Source organism: Fistularia commersonii, chromosome 5 (genome assembly GCF_037954325.1).
Source record: "Fistularia commersonii isolate RoL2024-O1a breed Wild chromosome 5, RoL_Fcom_v1.0, whole genome shotgun sequence".
Lineage (NCBI taxonomy): Eukaryota > Metazoa > Chordata > Actinopteri > Syngnathiformes > Fistulariidae > Fistularia > Fistularia commersonii.
In genome coordinates this window covers 16,399,278-16,418,978 of record NC_141288.1, presented here as the reverse complement: position 1 = coordinate 16,418,978, position 19,701 = coordinate 16,399,278, and the positions used below count along the sequence as shown (strand labels likewise).

General features: G+C 40.7%; 2 protein-coding genes across 4 annotated transcripts; one reads left to right on the top strand and one right to left on the bottom strand.

Annotated features, from left to right (window-relative positions):
• Positions 1–4,005: 4,005 nt before the first annotated feature.
• On the bottom strand, positions 4,006–14,100 carry trim24 (tripartite motif containing 24). 3 transcript variants are annotated; one of them, XM_086147020.1, is made up of 19 exons: positions 13,600–14,100; positions 12,791–12,909; positions 12,520–12,667; positions 12,071–12,203; positions 11,408–11,524; positions 11,146–11,260; positions 10,914–11,060; positions 10,705–10,819; positions 9,953–10,083; positions 9,551–9,796; positions 8,993–9,115; positions 8,757–8,889; positions 8,598–8,655; positions 7,895–8,015; positions 6,988–7,304; positions 6,296–6,407; positions 6,006–6,080; positions 4,964–5,125; positions 4,006–4,761 (listed from the first exon to the last, which is right to left on the bottom strand). In XM_086147020.1, the coding sequence occupies exons 1-19, from the start codon at positions 13,871–13,873 to the stop codon at positions 4,165–4,167; spliced, it is 3,243 nt and encodes a 1,080-aa protein (XP_086003146.1). In that variant the 5' UTR covers positions 13,874–14,100; the 3' UTR covers positions 4,006–4,164. The 3 variants fall into 3 exon arrangements, with proteins under 3 accessions (XP_086003146.1, XP_086003148.1, XP_086003147.1); XM_086147022.1 differs by having other exon boundaries at positions 8,993–9,055; XM_086147021.1 differs by having other exon boundaries at positions 12,071–12,200.
• Positions 14,101–14,467: 367 nt separating this feature from the next.
• Positions 14,468–17,645, top strand: LOC147234202 (aldo-keto reductase family 1 member D1-like). The gene is made up of 9 exons (XM_086146165.1): positions 14,468–14,659; positions 14,772–14,939; positions 15,183–15,299; positions 15,402–15,479; positions 15,676–15,798; positions 16,001–16,110; positions 16,247–16,412; positions 17,027–17,109; positions 17,216–17,645. Exons 1-9 carry the CDS (start codon positions 14,567–14,569, stop codon positions 17,256–17,258), a joined length of 981 nt encoding a protein of 326 aa, XP_086002291.1. The 5' UTR covers positions 14,468–14,566; the 3' UTR covers positions 17,259–17,645.
• The last annotated feature ends 2,056 nt before the right edge of the window (positions 17,646–19,701 follow it).

Below are 19,701 nucleotides of genomic sequence, written 5' to 3'. Positions count from 1 at the left end.
AATCGGAAGAAAAGTTAGTGAAATATAACAATTTTATTACATATTAAATATTATGTATTATAATAAATATTGCAAATTAAATATTAATTACAATTATATATTAGTTATGTATTAATTAAATATTATTTAATAGATTAAATATTAAATATTACAAATATTACAATATTACAATTTCAATGATGCATCATTCTGTAATGAACATTCACAAATATCAAGCACTTTGATTTCTTTTTTTCCGGGATTAGCAGGTCTCGGCAGATCTGCAAATCCCATACATGTATGTCTTTTACTTGAAACCAAGGAACATCACGGGTTGCCAAAGGGCATCGAATCATCACTGCGCGTGATATTTACGACTCGAATGTTGGATATTCCCCGTCAGAATGCCTAGCGGGTCATTTTAAAAATTCGCGATTCTGCCAGATTTGTTCTGTTCAAGTCGACTGTAATTTGGCTCACAAGATGGGGCAAAAAGTCAAAGTTTGCGGATATAAATGGTAATTGTTGGTCAGGAAATTAAAGATTAGGTCCCCTTTACCTCCCCCTGTAGAGCTTTCCAGACAGCACTGTCTCGCTGTGTGTGCGCACTGCGACGACAAGTACGACCAATCGTCGCTGCAGTCCGACCCCTCGCCCCACGCCAGCAGGCCCAGCAGACAGCACTCGCAGCACCCCTGACCGTTGGGGAAAACAAAAAAAAAAGCAACACGATGGGAAAATATTCGATGCTTTGCGGCGATAAACGCGGGGGAAGGGAGGGAGGGGGTCATCGAACCTTGGATATTTTGTTGTGGCGCGGCTCTCCGACGTTGGAGGGCATTTCGCAGTCCCCGTACATCTTGGCCATTTCGATACCCATCGCGCAAATGCTACCGCCAGACGTGCGGATGCAGCACTGCTCCTGTATGATCCTGTCCGGTTCACGGGGATAAACGGTTTTAAACAGAAGTTGGCGAAGCTTGCAACGTTTTTATTCCAGTTATATCGTACACTTTCCCCTCCATCTGATCATCAGGTCAGACTTTTGAGTCCTCGCACAGTCTTTGGGAGAAAATTTATTTTAGAGTAAAAGCTTAGTTGAATGTTGATTTTTGAGTTCCGGTATTTATTAACACATCAACTTTTACAGTAACTGGCTCAATTGAGGTTTTATAGTTTGGTAAAACACAAACTGCACTCTGACCCTGATTGTTTTTGACAATTTAGAGAGCAATAATTCAATCAAGATGCTAAGCAATGACCGAATGAGGGCATCATCCTGTACACATGTCGTATCAAACCTAATATAGGATAATTTCACCGCAATTGCTGACAATTGAACCGTCCTGATGCTTGAAGGGATCAGGGGCCAATATGTCTGCAGATTTAAGACAATTTTAATAATGTTGGTTTTTACCGATGACCGTCTCGTGCCCGGAGCACCCGAAGTGCGGAGACCTTCAAAACACGTCGTGAAAAGGTTTGTAAATGTTAAAACGTGCCGTCCTCCGTACCTGCAGGTGTGCGAGGGAGAGATGTGGGGGAGATCCGAGCAGTCTTCGCCATTGTGTCCCCGAAGCGTCCCGTCATCGCAGCACTCTTGTTGATTAGGACGATGAGTTGCTGCGACTGTGGGGGATGAAGGCACGGAGATCAGAAACAAAATACGGCACAGGCGGGGTACAATGTCACGGCTACCCCTAAATCCAAGATTTAAAAAAAAAAAAAAAAAAAAAAAAGTTTAATAAATGAGTGTAAGCTGCTCAAACTGATCAACCCCGATAAGAGGAACTTGAACCCGGAGCAAGACTTTCATACCTTCCTGGTGAACTCCGTAAAAACACAAGAGGAGGAAAGTCCAAAGTGCCATGATTTCAGATAGGATGCTGACCAGATGCTCTCAATCTGCTCCTGAAGGTGAGTCGCTTGCGATCTGCCGTCTGTCGGACGAGAGCGTGTCCCTGTTAGAACACTCAGGTTCAGGGGGGCGGCGTTTTGGGAGCGGGGAGTGAGCGGTTTTCCTATCAGCTCATTTTCGAGATAACGACCAAACACACTGTCCGCTTCAAATAAAACAAATATTCTCCAAAAGACAGCATATTAGTTGTTGAGTATGCATAGATGAAGAGTAAAATGTTTGCAGAGCATCTATGAGTCAAAAGAGGAAAAAAAAAAAAGTTAAAGTCACCTACAAGGACCAATGAGTCGATAAAAGTACACGCTTCTTTACAAATAGAAGAACAATCAGATATTGTACTGATAGATCAGATCTAAAACTGCATCATAATGAAAATGATGGTTGTAAAAACACGTTGATGAAAAGCCCGTATTACGCCAAATAACATCTTGACACAAAAAATGTCCTTCTCTAATATATTTTATAGCTGGGATTCCAAAATAAAAGTTGTCATCACAAATTATATTTCAAAATTGCTCTGACAGTGGTGATTATTGATATATATTATACATGTTTATTCAAACCAGGCATTGGTTGCACCTCGTCTAGTAAAGTTAAGCGGACTTCTCTAACAGCGGACAATATTTTATCAACCATACAATCATCTAAAAGCACTTAGTTACAAATCAAAGTACCTTATTGAAATTTTTCCAAAGCCCCCCACCATTATAAAACGTAGGAAGTAATAAATTATACTTTTCTAAATACTATAATACCCTGAGGGCGAGCAAACAACTGACAACCCGAACAACTAATTGTAAGTCTGAATGCATAAATTAAATTCGAGTTAAATATTGTAATACTTGTATTTTCTGGAGCGTAGTGTGTAGTATTGTGTCGTATTTTTCAGCCAGTATTCTTGTTGGACCTGGAATGTGTTGAATTACAAATTATTCGAGGACGCGATAGTTTCGATATTGATGGGTATTGGAAGAGACGTCGCCATCGGTTCTTACGGAGCATCACTGAAACTCTTAGTGGTCAAATTGGGAAATGCATTGAACAGAATTGAAGCGATAACTGTGCAGTTTCTCTTCGCTGTGGCTGATACCAGCGGTGTGAAACTTTAAAAAAGTAAAACACCGAACTCTCAATCATGTTGAGGACGCCACATGATGCAGGAAAACAAGGTCAGTGTGTGGTGATGAATAAAAATGTCTGTAAAGTATCAGTGGCTGATAGGATTATCAAAAAAAAAAGTCAAGCAGAATTGTTCAAATGATAACAAAAAGACACACTGGTATGCGATAAGTTTAGGATTTGGGGAAGAGGGAAAAAAAAAAAAAAGACAGCAGAAAGCAAAGCTCATGTTTCCCTCAAATAGGGCTTCTTTAAAATCAAAAAAGAGCTGAGAGAATTCAATCTGTACAGTAACTACAGCACATACAGCAGCCCATATTTTGGTGCATACATGGTATTATAATTCTTACAAATAAAATTTGGAAAGAAAACTATTGCAATAAAACCATTTAATTAGCCGAAACGGCTAGTACAAGTGATCCTGCGGGTATGAACAATGAAACAGAGGCATTGTTATCAGTACTAAGACATCCTGCATGCATGAGCCAGTCCAGTCTCTTCTTCATTTTTTGATTACAGCATTTTGTGCCCTCTTTTCAATGCATTATGTACAAGTCAACTGATAGGCGAGCTAACTGATAATAACTTACGCATGAGCCTATCCACAAAGAATATCTTGTATGTGCTTATCTGGGTCATCGTCACAACCTGCTGGGTGGTTCCCAACCAACGAAACCTACGGACCTGGAGCTTTATGTGCTCTATACATGTTTATGTTAATTAAAACAGTAATGACATACGTAGTGCAAAATGAATTGTGTAAGAAAGTGTGTCTATAAAAAGGAATTTTAAGATTCCTTTTTTTTGGGGGGGGGGTGGGGTGGGGTCGGGGTAAGCTCGAAATGTTTTTTTTTGCAAATGAAAAATCAGGACAGTTGGGAACCACAACACAGTGTTACATTAAAATTGTAACTTATGTAGCCCCCCAAAAAAATTTTCAAAATTAAAAAAAAAAGGGTGGGGTGGGGTGCCATTAACAGTCTTTGCTGTGTATGTACAGTATAACAATACAAAATACAATTTTAGTATCGTAGTACTTATTTCATATACCAAAAACATTGTACAAAAAAAAAAAAAACGTCTGGCTGCAGCAAGTGTGGATCCTCTCAGGGGCCCGTTCTGTGGAAGACCTGAAACATCAGCCTCTGCTACACGTGCTCTTTTTTACAATCCATTTCTTGCTCCTCCTTGACTGTTTTCGAAGGGAGGGAGTCTTTCTCCTCGTTTGCTAAGGACTCCTGAGTCTTGTCCGTGACGGGCGGTTGGGATTCCTCATTCGGGGGGTTGGAGGTTGACCGCTCTGCTTTTTCCCCCTCAGTAGTCGGAGAGCGTTTTCCCTCCTCTGGCCCACACGCCGTCCCGTGGGGCTTCGCCTCCTTTGCAGAAGGCGCGCTCTCCTCCGCGGCCTCCTGCTTTTGGTCCGTGTCCTTGTCGCTCGTGCCGATGTTCTTCTCCTCCGTCTCCGGCTTGTCTTCCTCCATCGGGGTCGCTCCTTCCTCCGCGCCGGCCGGCTCTTCTTCCACCGGGGGGATTCCATCTCCCGCTGTGCTTGCCGGCTTGTCCTCGACGGGAGCCGCGCCTTCCTGCGACATCTGTTCCTCTTCCTCGTCTATTTCATCCTCTAACGGAGGGATCATCTCTTCCTCCCTCCCTCCGGGAAAGCACTTGTCCGGATAAATGAGCTTCAGCTGCTCCTCAAAGTAGTCCTCCAGATACAAGCCGGCGCTCCCAACCTCTGAGGTTGCCTGGTATCCGAAAGAAAAGGAGTCAGCGAAGCTCATCACGGATCTACTTTCATTACATACAAAACACAATTTAAGGCTGAAGGAAAACACCGGATTGAGAGTGTGTCTAATTGATAACCGATTCTTTGAGTTTTTTTTTTGTTTTTTTTTACATCTATTGATTCATTCGCTGTGGACCGTGCATTCAGTATTCCATCCCTACCTTGTAATACTTTGCACAGTTGGAGAATATGAGGCGGACGTCTGCGACGAAACCCTCGGGTGTGACGTAACATTCATTGTCATTCGCCTTGGGCTGCAGCTTCTTCTTCACAATCGATAGATCCATCGGGGTCTTGATCAGCTCTTTATACCTTTTTGTTTCCTGTCCGGAAATTAAGCAGGGGTAAAGGCCCCGACCTTTCAGAGTCGTGTATCAACTTTCACACTTGCTTTTATCCATCCGCAACATCTACGACAAAAACGCAATCTCGGAAATCTTGGAAAATCCGATTTTATATTTTCTAAAAGCTCAAAAGTGTCGTCTTATCCCTTAAAAGTAGCTAAACTTGTAAAACAGTGGAAGCAGTAAAGAAGTCCTTGTGAGCAACGCATTGTTTTCTATTAGCTATTCGTTCGGACCATTTGTATGGATGTGTGCGTGCCCTTAATTTGAACCAGATGTGCTAAATTTGACACTGTTCGTGTCATTTTTATTTATCGGGCTATAAAAAGTGTAGCGCTTTTTCATATAAATTAATTTTAATGACGTTGTGACCTGAGTGTATTTGAGTCGATGAAATCATCGACCAACACTGAATGTTTTTGTTGATCCTGATGTGCTGCTTGTTGGCCACATGTCTCTCATTGGCCCTCGGGTCTCTGACTTCCTGTTTACTCCTCTTGCTGTTGTCGCACTCTCATCCTGCTCCTCTCTTGTGTTTGCACCTCTATCCCTTTCGTCTATTCTTGAATTAAATCAGTTAATACTCTACACATTCACACCCCCCATTGATTTTTTTAATTAAATGGAGTACTGTTTTTTAAACTCTTTGGGGCAAAGTTGCTCAGGTGTTTTTTTTTATCCCTGCAGGCAGTGAGATCATATGTGTAGTCTGGCTTCTGGGGGTAAAACACGTGAAAATACAGTTGTTGTGGTGATTCACTGGCAACAATCGTAAACAACCTTTGGTTTATACGTGTAACTTCTGGTGTTTCAAACTTTTTTACATCTAGCAATGTTATAGTCTTCAACAGCGTCTCACCGATGGAGTGGCCGGATGCTGGAAGTCGGTGCTGAAGTCGTTGCAGTAGAGCCGTAGCAGCAGCCGCTCACATCTCTGCAGTCACACACGCACGCAAGGGTGACAACGGGAACAGTAAAGTCTTTGCGAGAAAACTGATAAAACGCCCGGTTACATATTCTGGAATGAGAAACTGGTCCTCCTCAAGGACATCCGTTTGATTAGAGATTGTCAGGATTTGGGGGGGCGAAAGAGTTTTCGCAAAAACACAGAGCCGAATGTGATACGAGCGAGCGAGCGAGAGAGCGTACCCTTCTGTCGACCGGAGGCAGACTGTTCGGCGCGGGCGTCTCCTTGCTGTCGCAGTCGTACTCCATCTCGGGCACGAGAATATCTCGGCAGAACGAACAGAACCACTCGCCGCTGAGGAATGACACAAAAGAGATCAGAGAGATGCGTGATTTTTTTGCAAAACGGCGTCTGAATATGATGAATTTTGTTGCCGGGTGGCTCGCACGGCACACACGTGGATACATTTATTGCTGTAATTAAATTGGTTTTCCACTTTTGGGCTCGTATCTGATCATTCAAAATGAATCCAAGAGAAAAGGGATCTCATAAGATAAAGGGATATCAAATAAAGGGGTGGTTTCTAATGTATTGAAGTAAGAAAAGCAATAAAAGTCACCGCTGTAATTATTAATATGCTAATCGTCTTAGGTTGTAATTTTTATACAACGTGTGACATAATGAAAGGAAACACTTTTTTTTTTTAAACCAGCAGTTGAGTTAAATCAACGGCAAAATTCTAGTGAAATGTAGTGACCTCTTGTGAGAGCTTAATGCAATTACCACAGTACTCCCAATTTCCAACATTGTAACTCACATTCAACTTTTGCTCTACTTACTATTATAATGCCATTTCAATTTTGCAAGTCATGTAGAATTACTTTTGCATGGTGCTTGTTATTTTCATTGTATATTAAGAGGACGTGTCTGTCACCTTGGAGACTCATTCAGATTGGGGATGTGGCAGGACAGGTGGAAAACTTTGGGGCATTTGTCGCAGCAGAGCAGCTCCCCTCCGTTCTGACAGACGGCACACCAGTCTTCGTTGGGGTCTTCCTCGGGCTCCGCACTCTTTTCAGATTCGGACTGTGGCGCCGCAGCCTGAGAATGCGGCTCTTTGAACGCCGCTTGGTTGGACTCTGACCGAGGGTCCGACACCACCGGACCAGACTGCTGCTGCTGTTGCTGCTGTTTCGGTTTCCGGGGGGTGGACTGGGCCCCTGTGCTGCTGTCTGGAAGGCTGGACTGCACCTGCGGGTCGAGAGAACGACTCCAGATGGTTTAATGTTATCAAAAATGATGGTTGAGCAGCTTCATTTTGAATGCTTATTCCTGGACGGAAGACAGATTGTGTGACAGGTGTGAAATATGTTTTCAGCCACAAACAAGATAAAATTCTGTTTTGATCTTGACAAAAAAAAATTCTAATGACGCACCAGTGTTTGATTCGTTTATCCAATTGCAAATTCATGATATGCCGCCTCCCAGCGAAAATCCTAACAAAGCTATTTGTGATGAATTACCTATTCGCGAGCATACACACAAATAACACACAGTCTGCTAAATGCTTCTGTTTCAGGTTTCTTACAAACTAAGTCTGATTTTGATGAAGCAAGAGATTTTTTTTTTTTGTGTGGCCTAACTGTGGAAAAAACAAGATCAACAAAATCATTTCACTGTGGAACTCGAAGAGGAGGAAATCGCACACACAATGATATTCTTTTTAATCTATTTGGTTCCACTTATGAGCGTATAAAATCAGTAAGTAAGTAAAATCCGAGATTTCATTAGAATCTGATAAAGACGCAAGGACAGAGTTTCATATACGTGTGTTTTCTTACGAAACAAACTTCATCTTCATCCTCCGGCTCATCCTTGATGACAATCAGAGGGCCGGGTGACAGTCGTCGTCGTCGCTTGGCAGGAGGAGCAGATGGAGGCTCGGGCTTCCAAGAGGACGTTCTGGGAAAAAAATGGAAAAAACATGGCAGGGACCGGATGGCAGACAGTGTTATTATTTTATTCTTTAGTATTTGATTTAATGGAATATCTACACTAACTGAAAAAAACCTATAATAGTCATAGTAGTTTCAAAATTGCTCAATATATTGTTATATCTGATATGAGCACACAGCAGACACACCATGTTTAATCAGTGTAAACAGTATAGAAATAACTTCAGTTATGAATGAGATCTACTGTGTATTGACTTGTATTTATCCCATAAAGAAAAGAAGCTATGTGTAAAAACATGATTCATGAAATGATGTTGTGTTAGAGGGGTGCTATTCTGACAGATTTATAAAAAAAAAAAAAAAAAAAAGATTTATTATCCTCATCAACTATCAAGGAAACAATGGGTCTATCGCATGACCACATAGTAAGCAACGCATTTTCCTTGAGACAGTAACGCATGGACATTGTCCAAGTCAAAATTTCGAATAATTTAATTGAGCAAAAAATAAGCTTTTTTCACAAAAAAGGATCTGATCACATCCGGCCATCAACACTGAGCTGTAAAAGAAACGAATATTGTGGTCTTACCCTGTGCCTTTATCCGAAGATGATGGCTTGGCTAGTGGTGAGTTCTGCCTTCCCTGAACTTCATCAAGGAAAAAAAATAAATAAACGAAACAAAAAACGGACAACCTTAAGTTTGAAATTCGCACTGAGCGTAACGGCCGAATGTGTGACTGTTCGTACTTAATTTGCTTAATTTGTCCGTAGTTTTCGAAGAGAGGCTTGGAACAAAGCTGGGTTTAGGGATGGATATGGTAATGGGTGGGATGGTTCCACTAGCTTCACTTCTCCTTACAAAGGAAGACTCTGCAAGACTCTGTTGAGGAAAATCAAAAAGAGGGTCGTCTATGAGCGGTTACAGAAGAGTATTTCAGCACTTTCACTCCGGATCATCGGCCCCAAACATCCTCTCCACCAACCTGGTTCAGAGGGGTTTGTGTAGATGCTCCAGAGGACAGGGGTTGCGTATAGCGGGATGTACCCTGCAACACATCCATGGGTTTAGGTGGGAAGCTGGAACTATGCATCAGATCTCTCAGTGACTAGATGTAGACAGAATATGAAGAAAGATATGTTGAAAAAGCTGCTTTAGAGGGCTTTTTTTTTTCTTGGGCTGTGGAAGCAGCATGAAGACTGTAAACGTAAAGTCCTTTCTTGTGTGCTAAAGGAGAGGAAGAGAGTGGAGGAGGACAATGTTGGTAGCCTCTTGTTTTTTTTAATTTCTATTTAAGGATTTATTAGCTTAGCTTACAAATAAAAACCAAAAACAATATGTAATCAAAATTGATTGTCCATTTAAAACAATAAAAACATAATAATCATGTCTACTATACAATTTTGATATCACAAACAATATTTTGGTAGTTCTGTCTTTGAAAAGCAGCATCTATGTAAACAACACATAAAAAAAGAAAATCTTAAGAGCCTCTCCTCGATCGCACACTTCTGTACATTCTCGCGTGTCAACAAACGCTTACCTGGGACGGCGGGAATCCCGTGTTGGGAAGCAGCGCAGAATTGGGGCTTCGGGGGTTTTGTTGGGAGCTCACAAACCTGCGACCCGGATGCGCCAAGCTGCCGAGGCCCTGGGAAGGCGAGGAGCCTCCGTGGATGGGTCTGGTTGGGGGCGGGGGGCCGGTGGGGCCCGGTAGCCTGACATTTCGGTACCAGCTCCAGTGGTTGGGAGGCGGCTGCCTGTGAGGCTGATGGGAAAGTTTTTCCACCTCAAACAGAGGAATAAGGGATATCAATGTGTAAACGGGCGACAGTTTTGAAATTAGTGAGCAAAAAATGACGACTTGCTGTTTCCAAACCACTGCTCACAAGCGGGAAGCCAGCATGTCGGCCGACGCAAACTGCAGACGAGGGGAGCCGATTACCTGCATTTGAAGCTGAGCCAGTGTGCTCTGTTGCTGCTGAGTGGACACCGAATGCCCCGCAGCTGGCATCTCTGTACGGGGACCCACCTGATGATTGGCAATGTTGGGCCGCCTCTCTACAACCAGGGACCCTGGAGAAAATAAAAAAAAAATAAAAAATTAAAAGGCAGGGGTTTGGATGCATACAATAGGATGCATTAAAAAAAATGTCAACAATCAAACTGCTCTAACTGCATTACCTTCCATTTTCAAATCTACTGCTGATTAAAGATTTCTTGTTTTAATTGCCGTTACGACAAGAATTCGGGCCATGGGGATAAACAACCCCTTCCATGAGCCACACAGAAATTAGAAAAAAAGAAAGGGAGAGGATATGATAAGAAAAATATTTTATCCTGTTGAAACTCTGGGAGATGCCAAATAAATCTCCTTCGGGAGCAGAGGCTAAACGGGTAACCTGCCTCACGGAAAATCTCTGAGAAAAATGGTTGGAAACAGACTTGGATCTTAAAAGTATTGCGGAAAAATAATCGAGTCGTGCTGAATATTATTCTAGCGGTGAGTAAGTACTGACTACTAAAAAACACGACACACAAGGATCATTTGGTAATCGTTTGATTTGTTGATGACGCGCCGAGGACCCCAAACTGTTTTAATACCACTGGCAGAATACTAAGCAGGAGGGATTTCTCTTCATGCTTTGATTGTGATAACACTTGTTAGTAACCGTTTTCAGTCGACGCCCATCTTACCGAGGTCTACGTTCGTGGCCCAGAAACCAGAACGACACTGAAAGCGAACCAAACTTAGAGGAACAATGGAGGGACTGCAGCTTGCTCTCATCAAATAATGGATCTGAAAAAGAATCTAAAGAACAGGGGAGAATTTCAAATCAATCACTAACTTTTTTTTTTTTTTTTATGTGTACGACTGAATACTGGAAGGATTGGAGATTCCCTACCAGTCTCTTGCAGTAGAGCAGTGCCGTGCCGCTGTGACTGGCCGTGGCCCACTTGGTGAAGCTGATGACGTGGTCCAGGTGCCTGGTCAAGGAGGTCACATCTTCTTGCTGCTTTTTTAAACCCAACTCGTGGTCCTTAGTCATAGCCTGCAAGGATGTGCGCACCATTAGGATCATTCGCGTTGTTACCAACATGTCTGAACTGCGATTGAAACCTCCAAATCCAGTATACCTCAAGCTGGTTGACCAGAATCTTTCCCTTTCTGTTGATCTCCATAATCAAGTTGCATATTGACTTCTTTATCTCATTGGTTACAGACTTCCGGTTTTCTTCAACTTGGTGGAGTCTAAAAAAAATTAATAAATAAATCAATAAATAAAAAATGAGAAGATTATGAAAACGTCAGCTTGACAGTGCCGGAAATTCTATCGTGACTTGGTGTGTCATGTTTAAGACACATTAAAAATAAAGCAACTGTAGAGGACTTCCTCACCCTGCGGTGATACAACTAGAAACCTCCTCAATGGCCTTCCGCTTCTCTTGCAACTGCTGAGTCATGTTCTCCAGATATTGCCTGTGGTTTCTGTATGCGTCCTCCAAAAACTGGTAGCTGCACAAAATAAATGTGGATGTTGAATACATGCATAAAGGCTCAACAAGGAAACTACATATTTTTTTATGTTGATTATACGTAACTAATACACCATACAAATATCGTAATAAGGGTGGCGTGGAGTTACCTCACTATAAACAGTCAAGGCAAAGAGCGTGTGAAAAAATTATTCTTTCCCTGACATTTTTTTAGGTGATCTCTTGCGATCCACCCATCATTTCTGGATTATTTTCAGGATCATTTCTTGATGATTTTAACATTAATGGGTTTACAATATTTCAAAGGTCCTTCCCTTTACGCGAATAATTTTCAAAACTACTCTGTAAATTTATTGAGGACTAAAAGTGATTACTAAAAACTGGTTAAAATATTCTATATAAAGTTACTTTTAGCACGAGCACATTCACCTAAATGTTCATTGATAAGAGAATGCAACATAAATGAATCCCTTTCAGATGCACAGTCTGCATAGTTACTAGGATTTAACCACAGGACAAGACTCACAAAAATACTGAAAGGTGCAAAAAAAATAGAGGAACATACTTGTGATCCTTGTGCTTCAGCAGCTGACAGTCCCGACAGGTGAGCCGGTCACATGTCTCGCAGAACAGCTTGAGTGGCTCCTGCTTGTGAATGTCACAAAATACAGGCTTCTGTGGTGAAATGCCTACTGCTTCTGGCAAACAGACAAAGGGGTTTTTAAGAAATGTTACATCGGCTTTCACGCGTCATCAAAAAAAAAAAAAATAGTTAAGTACCATTATGAATGTCAAATCTGCATTTTTAGATCTCTATGCTCTTTACATGTTGTATTAGCGTTGAAAAGCGATAACAAAGGTAGTCTACAACCAGACAATGGTCATATTGCAATTACTTTCAGTACTTAAAAACATAAGGTGAAAATTAACACTACGATGTAATGATTGCTCTGGCCTGAATTCAATGACAGAAAAAAAAAAAAAATTGCTGTTCTCCTTCAGTGGCTAACACACCTGGAGACATCTCCTCCTTCTGGCGGATCGTATGATCCCTGGTGAACTTTACCCTCTGGTGCGCTTCGACGCATGTCACACAAAGAAACTCGACACACTCCACGCAGTAGCCCGTGGCCTCTGTGTTGTCATCGCAGCTCATACACACCTGTCAAACGCAAATTCAGATTGAATCAATCGAGAGAGAGCAAACAAAAAATTGGTTTCTTTCATTTGGGTTTCAAGCTGCTGAAAAATAGAAATGACCACATAAAGACAGAGGCTGCCAAACCTGGCTGGTTTTCTCGACGGTGCTACTTGGCACCTCGGCAGAGTCCTTGACAAAGAAATTATCCAACAAGTCCATTTCCCAGCATTCCTGTCTGCATACTGGACAGCGAATCGTCCCCACTGGAGCAAAATGTCAGATCAGCAAATGAGTTTTGTTGCGCACAACAACTTGAATCACTATTATTTCTCAAAGATACAAAGAGTATAGTTCAAATGTACAAGCATTGCTAATTAGTAATGTGCTACTTAATACTTAATGTGCATTTTAATATGGTCACCAGGAAAATATACCTCTGTTTAAGCTGACACGTCAAGATCAGTTTCCATTATGCAACATAATTTTGATAATGCTGGGAAACATGTCAAGACTAATGCTGTCCCATACAAAGCCGTGATGATTTTGTATGTTGCTATACAGCGTACCGATAGATGGACATCTTTGAAAATGCATGGTGAGTTTCCTTAAAAAACAGCTGAAAAATGTCGAAACAATAGGAGGAAACTCACAGCAAGGGAATTTTACAAATTAACAAGAGATGTCGAAATGGGCTCATTAGGTCATCAGAAATATTTCTGCAGGTTTCCACTCATGGGATGCTTATTGCTTGACTGACTACATAGTATTAAACAGTATGGGAAAAATGTCGTTGAATGATCTTATTTCTTCAGCTATAACATACCAAGTGATAACACCGCAACGTGCAAAACCAAACCTATTGTATTTTCGATACAGCTATTTATTAGGGGAGCTGCGGAATCGTCCCGAGGGATTTGAGAAACCTAAAAACACATCAGAAAAACAATTCTCACATGGTTTGCTGAGGTCCACCTGACCGAGCGGCTCCCGCCGCTGGTCTGCACCTCTGACCGGGGCGGGCAAACACCTCTTGCAGAAAGAATGGAGACATGGCAGGAGTTTCGGCTCTCTGTTGTGAAAGCTCAGCTTGCAGATGGGACAAGTGTCCATCAGCCCGAAGGCTCCCTGTTGTTTGAGCCTCTCCTCCTCTGCCGGCAGGCTCTCCGCCTCGTTTTCTACGATAATCACAATGTCATCGTTGTCGACGTTTTCGGCACTTTCATCCATCTTTCCCGTTGCGCCCCGATCCTTCCAATCAACCAGTCAGTGCGGCGTTGCTCGAGGAAACAAAGGCTAATCTTCTATCTTTACAACTTTCCGAACCGGACAAAATTTGCGGGTTCTAGTAGTATAACTTATTTCAGTAAAAGAGCTATAGTGCTAACACGGAAAACATGGCTCATTGACATTAGACGTTACAAGGACAGCTATCGTTGAAGTACAATAACTTCCCCTTTGGAAGCTAAATTAGCAACGTAGCTTCTTTTCATTTGCATTTCAGCTACATACAAAACAACAAACGCCCGACTGCGTTCATGATAACAACAGCCGTAGAATAAACGCCGTCGTTAAGTTATGAATCAAAAAAAGGTGCCATATATATTGTATTTAAGAACATACGTCTCAAGGGAAGGCGACAATCTATGTGTTTTGCTCGTAACACATATATTACCCAGAATGCATCGCGAAGGTTCGGCAGAAACCGCTGCTACGGTGGCCGGCGAGGGACAAACCCCACGTCAGTCGCGTTATGATCCACGTATGTTGCCCGGCTTGTTTGCTTCTTTGTTATTTATCTTGTTTAATACAGAGGAGGAGTTTGGCGTGCGCTCGAAGGGCGAGGGTTGAGTTTGTCGGTTTTTTATACGGGGCTGTAAAAACAGATAGGGGCAGTGCGCGGTAAAACAGGCCGTGATCAGGATGGAATTATCAGCTGAGAGTCACTCCGTACCTCTCTGCGATGGAAACTGCGTTCCTCTCATTGGACTGGGCACATATGGAGATCCGCGCACGGTAAAAGTTCTTTTTTTTTCTTTTTCAATCACTTTTTGTCACATTTTGCAGAACGATTCATCTTGATCGCCGTGCAAAGTTTTCACCGAGTGCGTGTGTACCTCACCTCCAGACTCCTAAAGGAACCACATATGAAGCAGTGAAAGTGGCAATTGAAGCAGGATATAGGCACATTGATGGAGCTTTGGTGTATTTCAACGAACATGAGGTAGGACAAGCCATCAGGGAGAAGATCGCAGATGGAACTGTGAAGAGAGAAGATATCTTCTATTGTGGAAAGGTCTGCATGTGTCAAACGATTTTGAAGTTTTTTTTCTGTCATTGATGTTTTGTGTTTTTTGAGGAAAGGATATTACCTGAATGTCAGTTTGTGCACAAACGCTGGCATTTTTATCTTTGGTTGTTGACCTTTAACTGGGTTGAAGTTCAGTTTTGGTTCTACTGATGCAATACAACTTTGTTTTTTTTCCCCCTCCTTTTCCGATATTATATTTCTTAATTTATTTTTCATTTTATGATGCAGTTGTGGAACACGTTTCATTCTCCAGAGCTGGTTCGACCCACTTTGGAGAAAACTTTGGAGACACTAAAGCTGGATTATGTTGACCTGTATATCATAGAAATGCCCACAGCCTTCAAGGTAGACGTGTGTTCAATTCCTTGAAATACTTAAAACTCACAGGACCTTTTTTAAGTTTCAATTCATAATAATAATTCCATGTCACTGTGTTATTTTCTGAAGCCAGGAGATACTTTTTACCCCAAAGACGAGAACGGGAAGTGCCTTTATCACAAGACTGACCTTTGTGCAACTTGGGAGGTGAGGTTTTCACATTAACTCTACATTCCTTTCAGAAAATAAAAATGTAAATTAATCTGATAAGGCAGCAAATGCATCAATAGATTCATGGTGCTGGAAAGTCAGGAACAAAAAAAACATTCTGCTTGTGTGGGTGGTTGCAAAGCCCGTGACACATAGTTTCAAGTTACATTTCTGCACCTCTCCTCCTACAAAGGCGTTGGAAGCTTGCAAAGAAGCTGGACTCGCCAAATCTCTTGGCGTATCTAACTTCAATAAACGACAACTGGAGTTAATCCTTAATAAGCCTGGGTTGAAGCACAAACCTGTGTCAAATCAGGTAAAACTTTCATATTACATCAAAAAGGATGGATCATTAAATGAAAGCTCAAATTGCGTTGCAAAAAAAAAAAAAAAAAAAAAAAAATATAATTTATTAATGCTGTTTTGATGCACCTAAATTATACTTAAATTCTATGCAGGTCACAAGGTTACCACAGTACATTCAGTAACTCACCCATTAAACTGTTTTCAAAATACAGATTGAATGCCACCCCTATTTCACTCAGCCAAAGTTTCTTGAGTTTTGCCGGAAAAATGATATTGTTGTTGTGGGATACAGCCCACTGGGGACGTCCAGAGACCCATCCTGGTACGGTTTGGGAAATCTGCAAACAATTCCCCCTTTTTTTAAAAAAATAAAAAATAAAATTCATTCATTGTAAAGATACAATTCATTATTCCGTGGATGTGTTATTTTTTGGTAAAAATTCCAATATTTTCAACAGGGTTAACCTAAAATGCCCACCACTTTTGGAAGATGACTTGCTTGTATCAGTTGCTAAAAAGTATAATAAGACCACGGCCCAGGTGGCACTGAGATTCAATGTACAGAGAGGAGTGGTGGTCATCCCAAAGAGCTTCAATCCTGCTCGGATAAGGGAGAACTTCCAGGTTTGTCTCTTAATTTTGATTCACTTTACTGTTTTTTTTTTTGGTTGTTTTTTTAATTTCCTTGTCATTCATAGTAGTCTTCTCTAAGGTACATTTCATATTTGAGTGTTATGTATCATAGTATCATATGTTTAATAATCATGATAAAATTGCACCTTGATTAAATTATGTATATATATATAAAAAAATGATGAATTTGCAAACAAAAAAATACAGTTGTTAATTATTATTAGTGTTATTATCATTAACTGATTAAAATTGTACCACCCTGAGTCAAGAAAAGAATATACTACTTGGCTTGTATTACACATGAGAACAGGGCAATAAATATTAAGATTCTTCTGTTTGTTTTCCAAAACGAATTAGGTATGTTTGACACAGCTAGTCTGCTGATCTACCAGTTACGGGTGGATGATTTCACATGATCAAAGTTAAATGTCAAAACTTTTCCCTTCCCATGTCCTCCTTTACAAGTTTCCATTAGTTTGACACATGGGTTCTTCAGAATCTTCTGCATATAGATAAAAACAGAAAAGTGGTCTTTTTACATGAAAGCGCATCGAGCACTCCCGTTAATGATTCACCTCATTTTTTTTCTTGTGCCAAAAATGCAGATATTTGACTTTTGCCTTACTGAGGATGAAATGGAGGCCATCAAAGGGCTGAATAAGAATATTCGCTTTGTTGAGCTTCTCATGTGAGTTTATTTTTTGCGCCGATGTTTTGAATAAAGAAATAAACAATAAAGAAAAATCACTAAAAACTTGCATTTCCACCCCCCCTCTCCCCACCCGATCCAACAGGTGGTCTGATCATCCCGAATATCCATTTCATGACGAGTACTAGTCGCTGAAGACATCTATAAGATAAAATTTCTGGTGACTTTTTCAGTGCAAGTCTGCAGCAATTCAATATTCCACTTGTACTACTCAAATTGAAAATTTGTATTTTTGAAAATGTATTTGTATTTCTGATTTATTTTGCTTCACAATGCATGACGTTGATTGTGATTATTTATTCATTGTTTTTCCTTTTTGGCTTTGTGGAACATGATGCGTCACTTATCTGCACTGTGTCTAAAGTTAGCTCATTGCTTACTTGTCAATTGTTCCTACTTTCTTTTTTGAGTCTGTATGAGAGAAAATGTGTAATACACTCTGTGAAACACTTGAGGTGATTATTGTGAATGAATACATCAGTGGCTGAATAAAAAAAAAAAAAGAAGGAAAAAATTCCTTAAACTTTATTTCATTCAGAGTGAATCCACATTGTAAAAAAACAGAAAGCTATCACTCATATAGACATGAACAGCTACGAAACCAGGCCATTTAAATGAAATTAGTGCAAATAAATGGGAAATGTCACTTAACATAAAAACACTTTGAAGGCATAGAAACACAAATATTAGTGTACTGTAATGACAAGACCTGTTTGAATGGGTCGCTGATGCATGCTAACACTGTCTCCCCTTACTCCAGGCGGAGGAGTTACCTGCAGATCATCCATGCTGAACAGGGCAGTCATGCAAACTCAGTTCAAAAGTCACTCTAGTTATAAAATCATCCATTGATTTTTAAACAATCAGCATGTGAAAATTCTCCTGTTCACCTGCCGTCCTCCCAATTAAAGACGTTCAGAGATGCCAAAGCATCAGACGACCACAGTGTTGAGCAACAGCTGCACGTTGGGAGTGAAGTGTTGTAACAGAGAGCTCCAAATTTGCCTGATCTTGTCAGACTTATCACAAGCCCACATCAGAAGTTGAATTTTTGTTCGTGTGAATGCATTTTTTCGTGTCTCAGTGTAAAAAGATAAAACATGTCGATGTTTGGGTTACTTAACCCAACCAGACTCTTTACCCAAATAACATACAGAAGAAAGCGGATGTTTGATGTTTGCTCTATTGCAAAAAGAAAGTGTGACAAACTCATCCAGAGAGCTTCAGTAGGCACAGGACTCCCAACCTGCACAAGAGAGGTAGCTTCTGCAGAAAAAGCTGTGCATGCATCCAAAGATGTTGCCAGCAATGTGAACATTTGGTTCCTTATACTGTTTCTATAACTCCAACCGAGGAAAAATATCTAATTTCTCTAATTTCTCATATTAAAATATACAATAACAAGTGGTTGGTACATGGTGAATTAAGGGCTGTTCTTGCCCACTTACATTTCTCCCCACAATGGATGATGGAGAGGACCACAACTGTGCAACAGCAAAAACTAAAAGGTACAAAGGAAAATGACTGCCTAACGCAGAATGATTTTTTTGGTGACAGGAAAATTCAAGTTGGATGTTCTGTAGAAACTGCTCATCACATACTGCAAACCCAATACCATCAAGTTACTGGCAGAACTAGTAGAACTGAAAGCAGCTTGCAAGTTATTCAAAGACTGGATCATCATTTTGTACACAGCATGTGTATCTGCTGCTCTGATTATGTATAATCATGGGACAAAACTCACATCTTGACAAAATCTTTGGCTTGCACAATGCTCCACCAGTAGACTGCAGTTTTGCAAACTTAACGCTCACCCCACCTCTTGATTTCACAAGGAAGTGCTCGTACACACACACACACACTGCGGTTTGCTGTTTATTGCCATATGGACAGTCTGGAAACGTGTTGCCTGTACAAAGAAAATTCTTACTTTGCCGTCCACAGTGCATCCAGATATATGTAGTAAATAATAGGAACAATAAATTGATAAATAAATTATAAACATACTGTGGTGATAGTGCGGGAAAATGCAAGCAGTGCAGGGAACTGTAAACCTACACAGAAATGTAAGCAGTATTAATATTATCAGAATTACTGATGCTTGTAGGTAGCACCAAAATATGTTTTTGCACTACCTCCGTCTGCTTACCTCTCTCATCAGTGCAATATTTAGATTTATATTACATGGATACAAATGAACCTTACTCATTAACATTTTATTTTTCTACCCACATCCTCTACTATACTACTACTCTAACCTGTAATTTTGATAACCATTCCAAAGTCAAAGTCCTCATGTTTCTCCATATGTACTAGACATACAGAGGACTCGAGAAGACATTTCTCACTTTCCAGTGACGTGAAATTAACGAAATAATGACAGATTGGACAATAACAGTAAAATGCACAATAAACTTTAGACTATATAATATAAAGTGTAAAGTATAAAGTACATACGGATACAATCCACTGGTTCTGAAATGATGGATGACAGAGATTTTACAGCATAAAAACCTGAAATGTAGTAATATATGTAATTTGAATTTGAATAGAGTAGCAGCATAGACAGTA

Bases quoted from the DNA above. Each gene is read 5' to 3' on its own strand.
- LOC147234202 (XM_086146165.1), top strand. From the start codon at position 14,567: ATGGAATTATCAGCTGAGAGTCACTCCGTACCTCTCTGCGATGGAAAC. The intron at 14,660-14,771 runs GTAAAAGTTCTT...CCTCACCTCCAG, and splicing joins CATATGGAGATCCGCGCACG to ACTCCTAAAGGAACCACATA. The intron at 15,480-15,675 runs GTGAGGTTTTCA...CCTCCTACAAAG, and splicing joins ACCTTTGTGCAACTTGGGAG to GCGTTGGAAGCTTGCAAAGA.
- trim24 (XM_086147020.1), bottom strand. From the start codon at position 13,873: ATGGATGAAAGTGCCGAAAACGTCGACAACGATGACATTGTGATTATC. The intron at 8,016-8,597 runs GTAAGACCACAA...TTTTTTTCCCAG, and splicing joins TCTTCGGATAAAGGCACAGG to AACGTCCTCTTGGAAGCCCG. The intron at 6,081-6,295 runs GTACGCTCTCTC...GTGTGACTGCAG, and splicing joins TGCCTCCGGTCGACAGAAGG to AGATGTGAGCGGCTGCTGCT.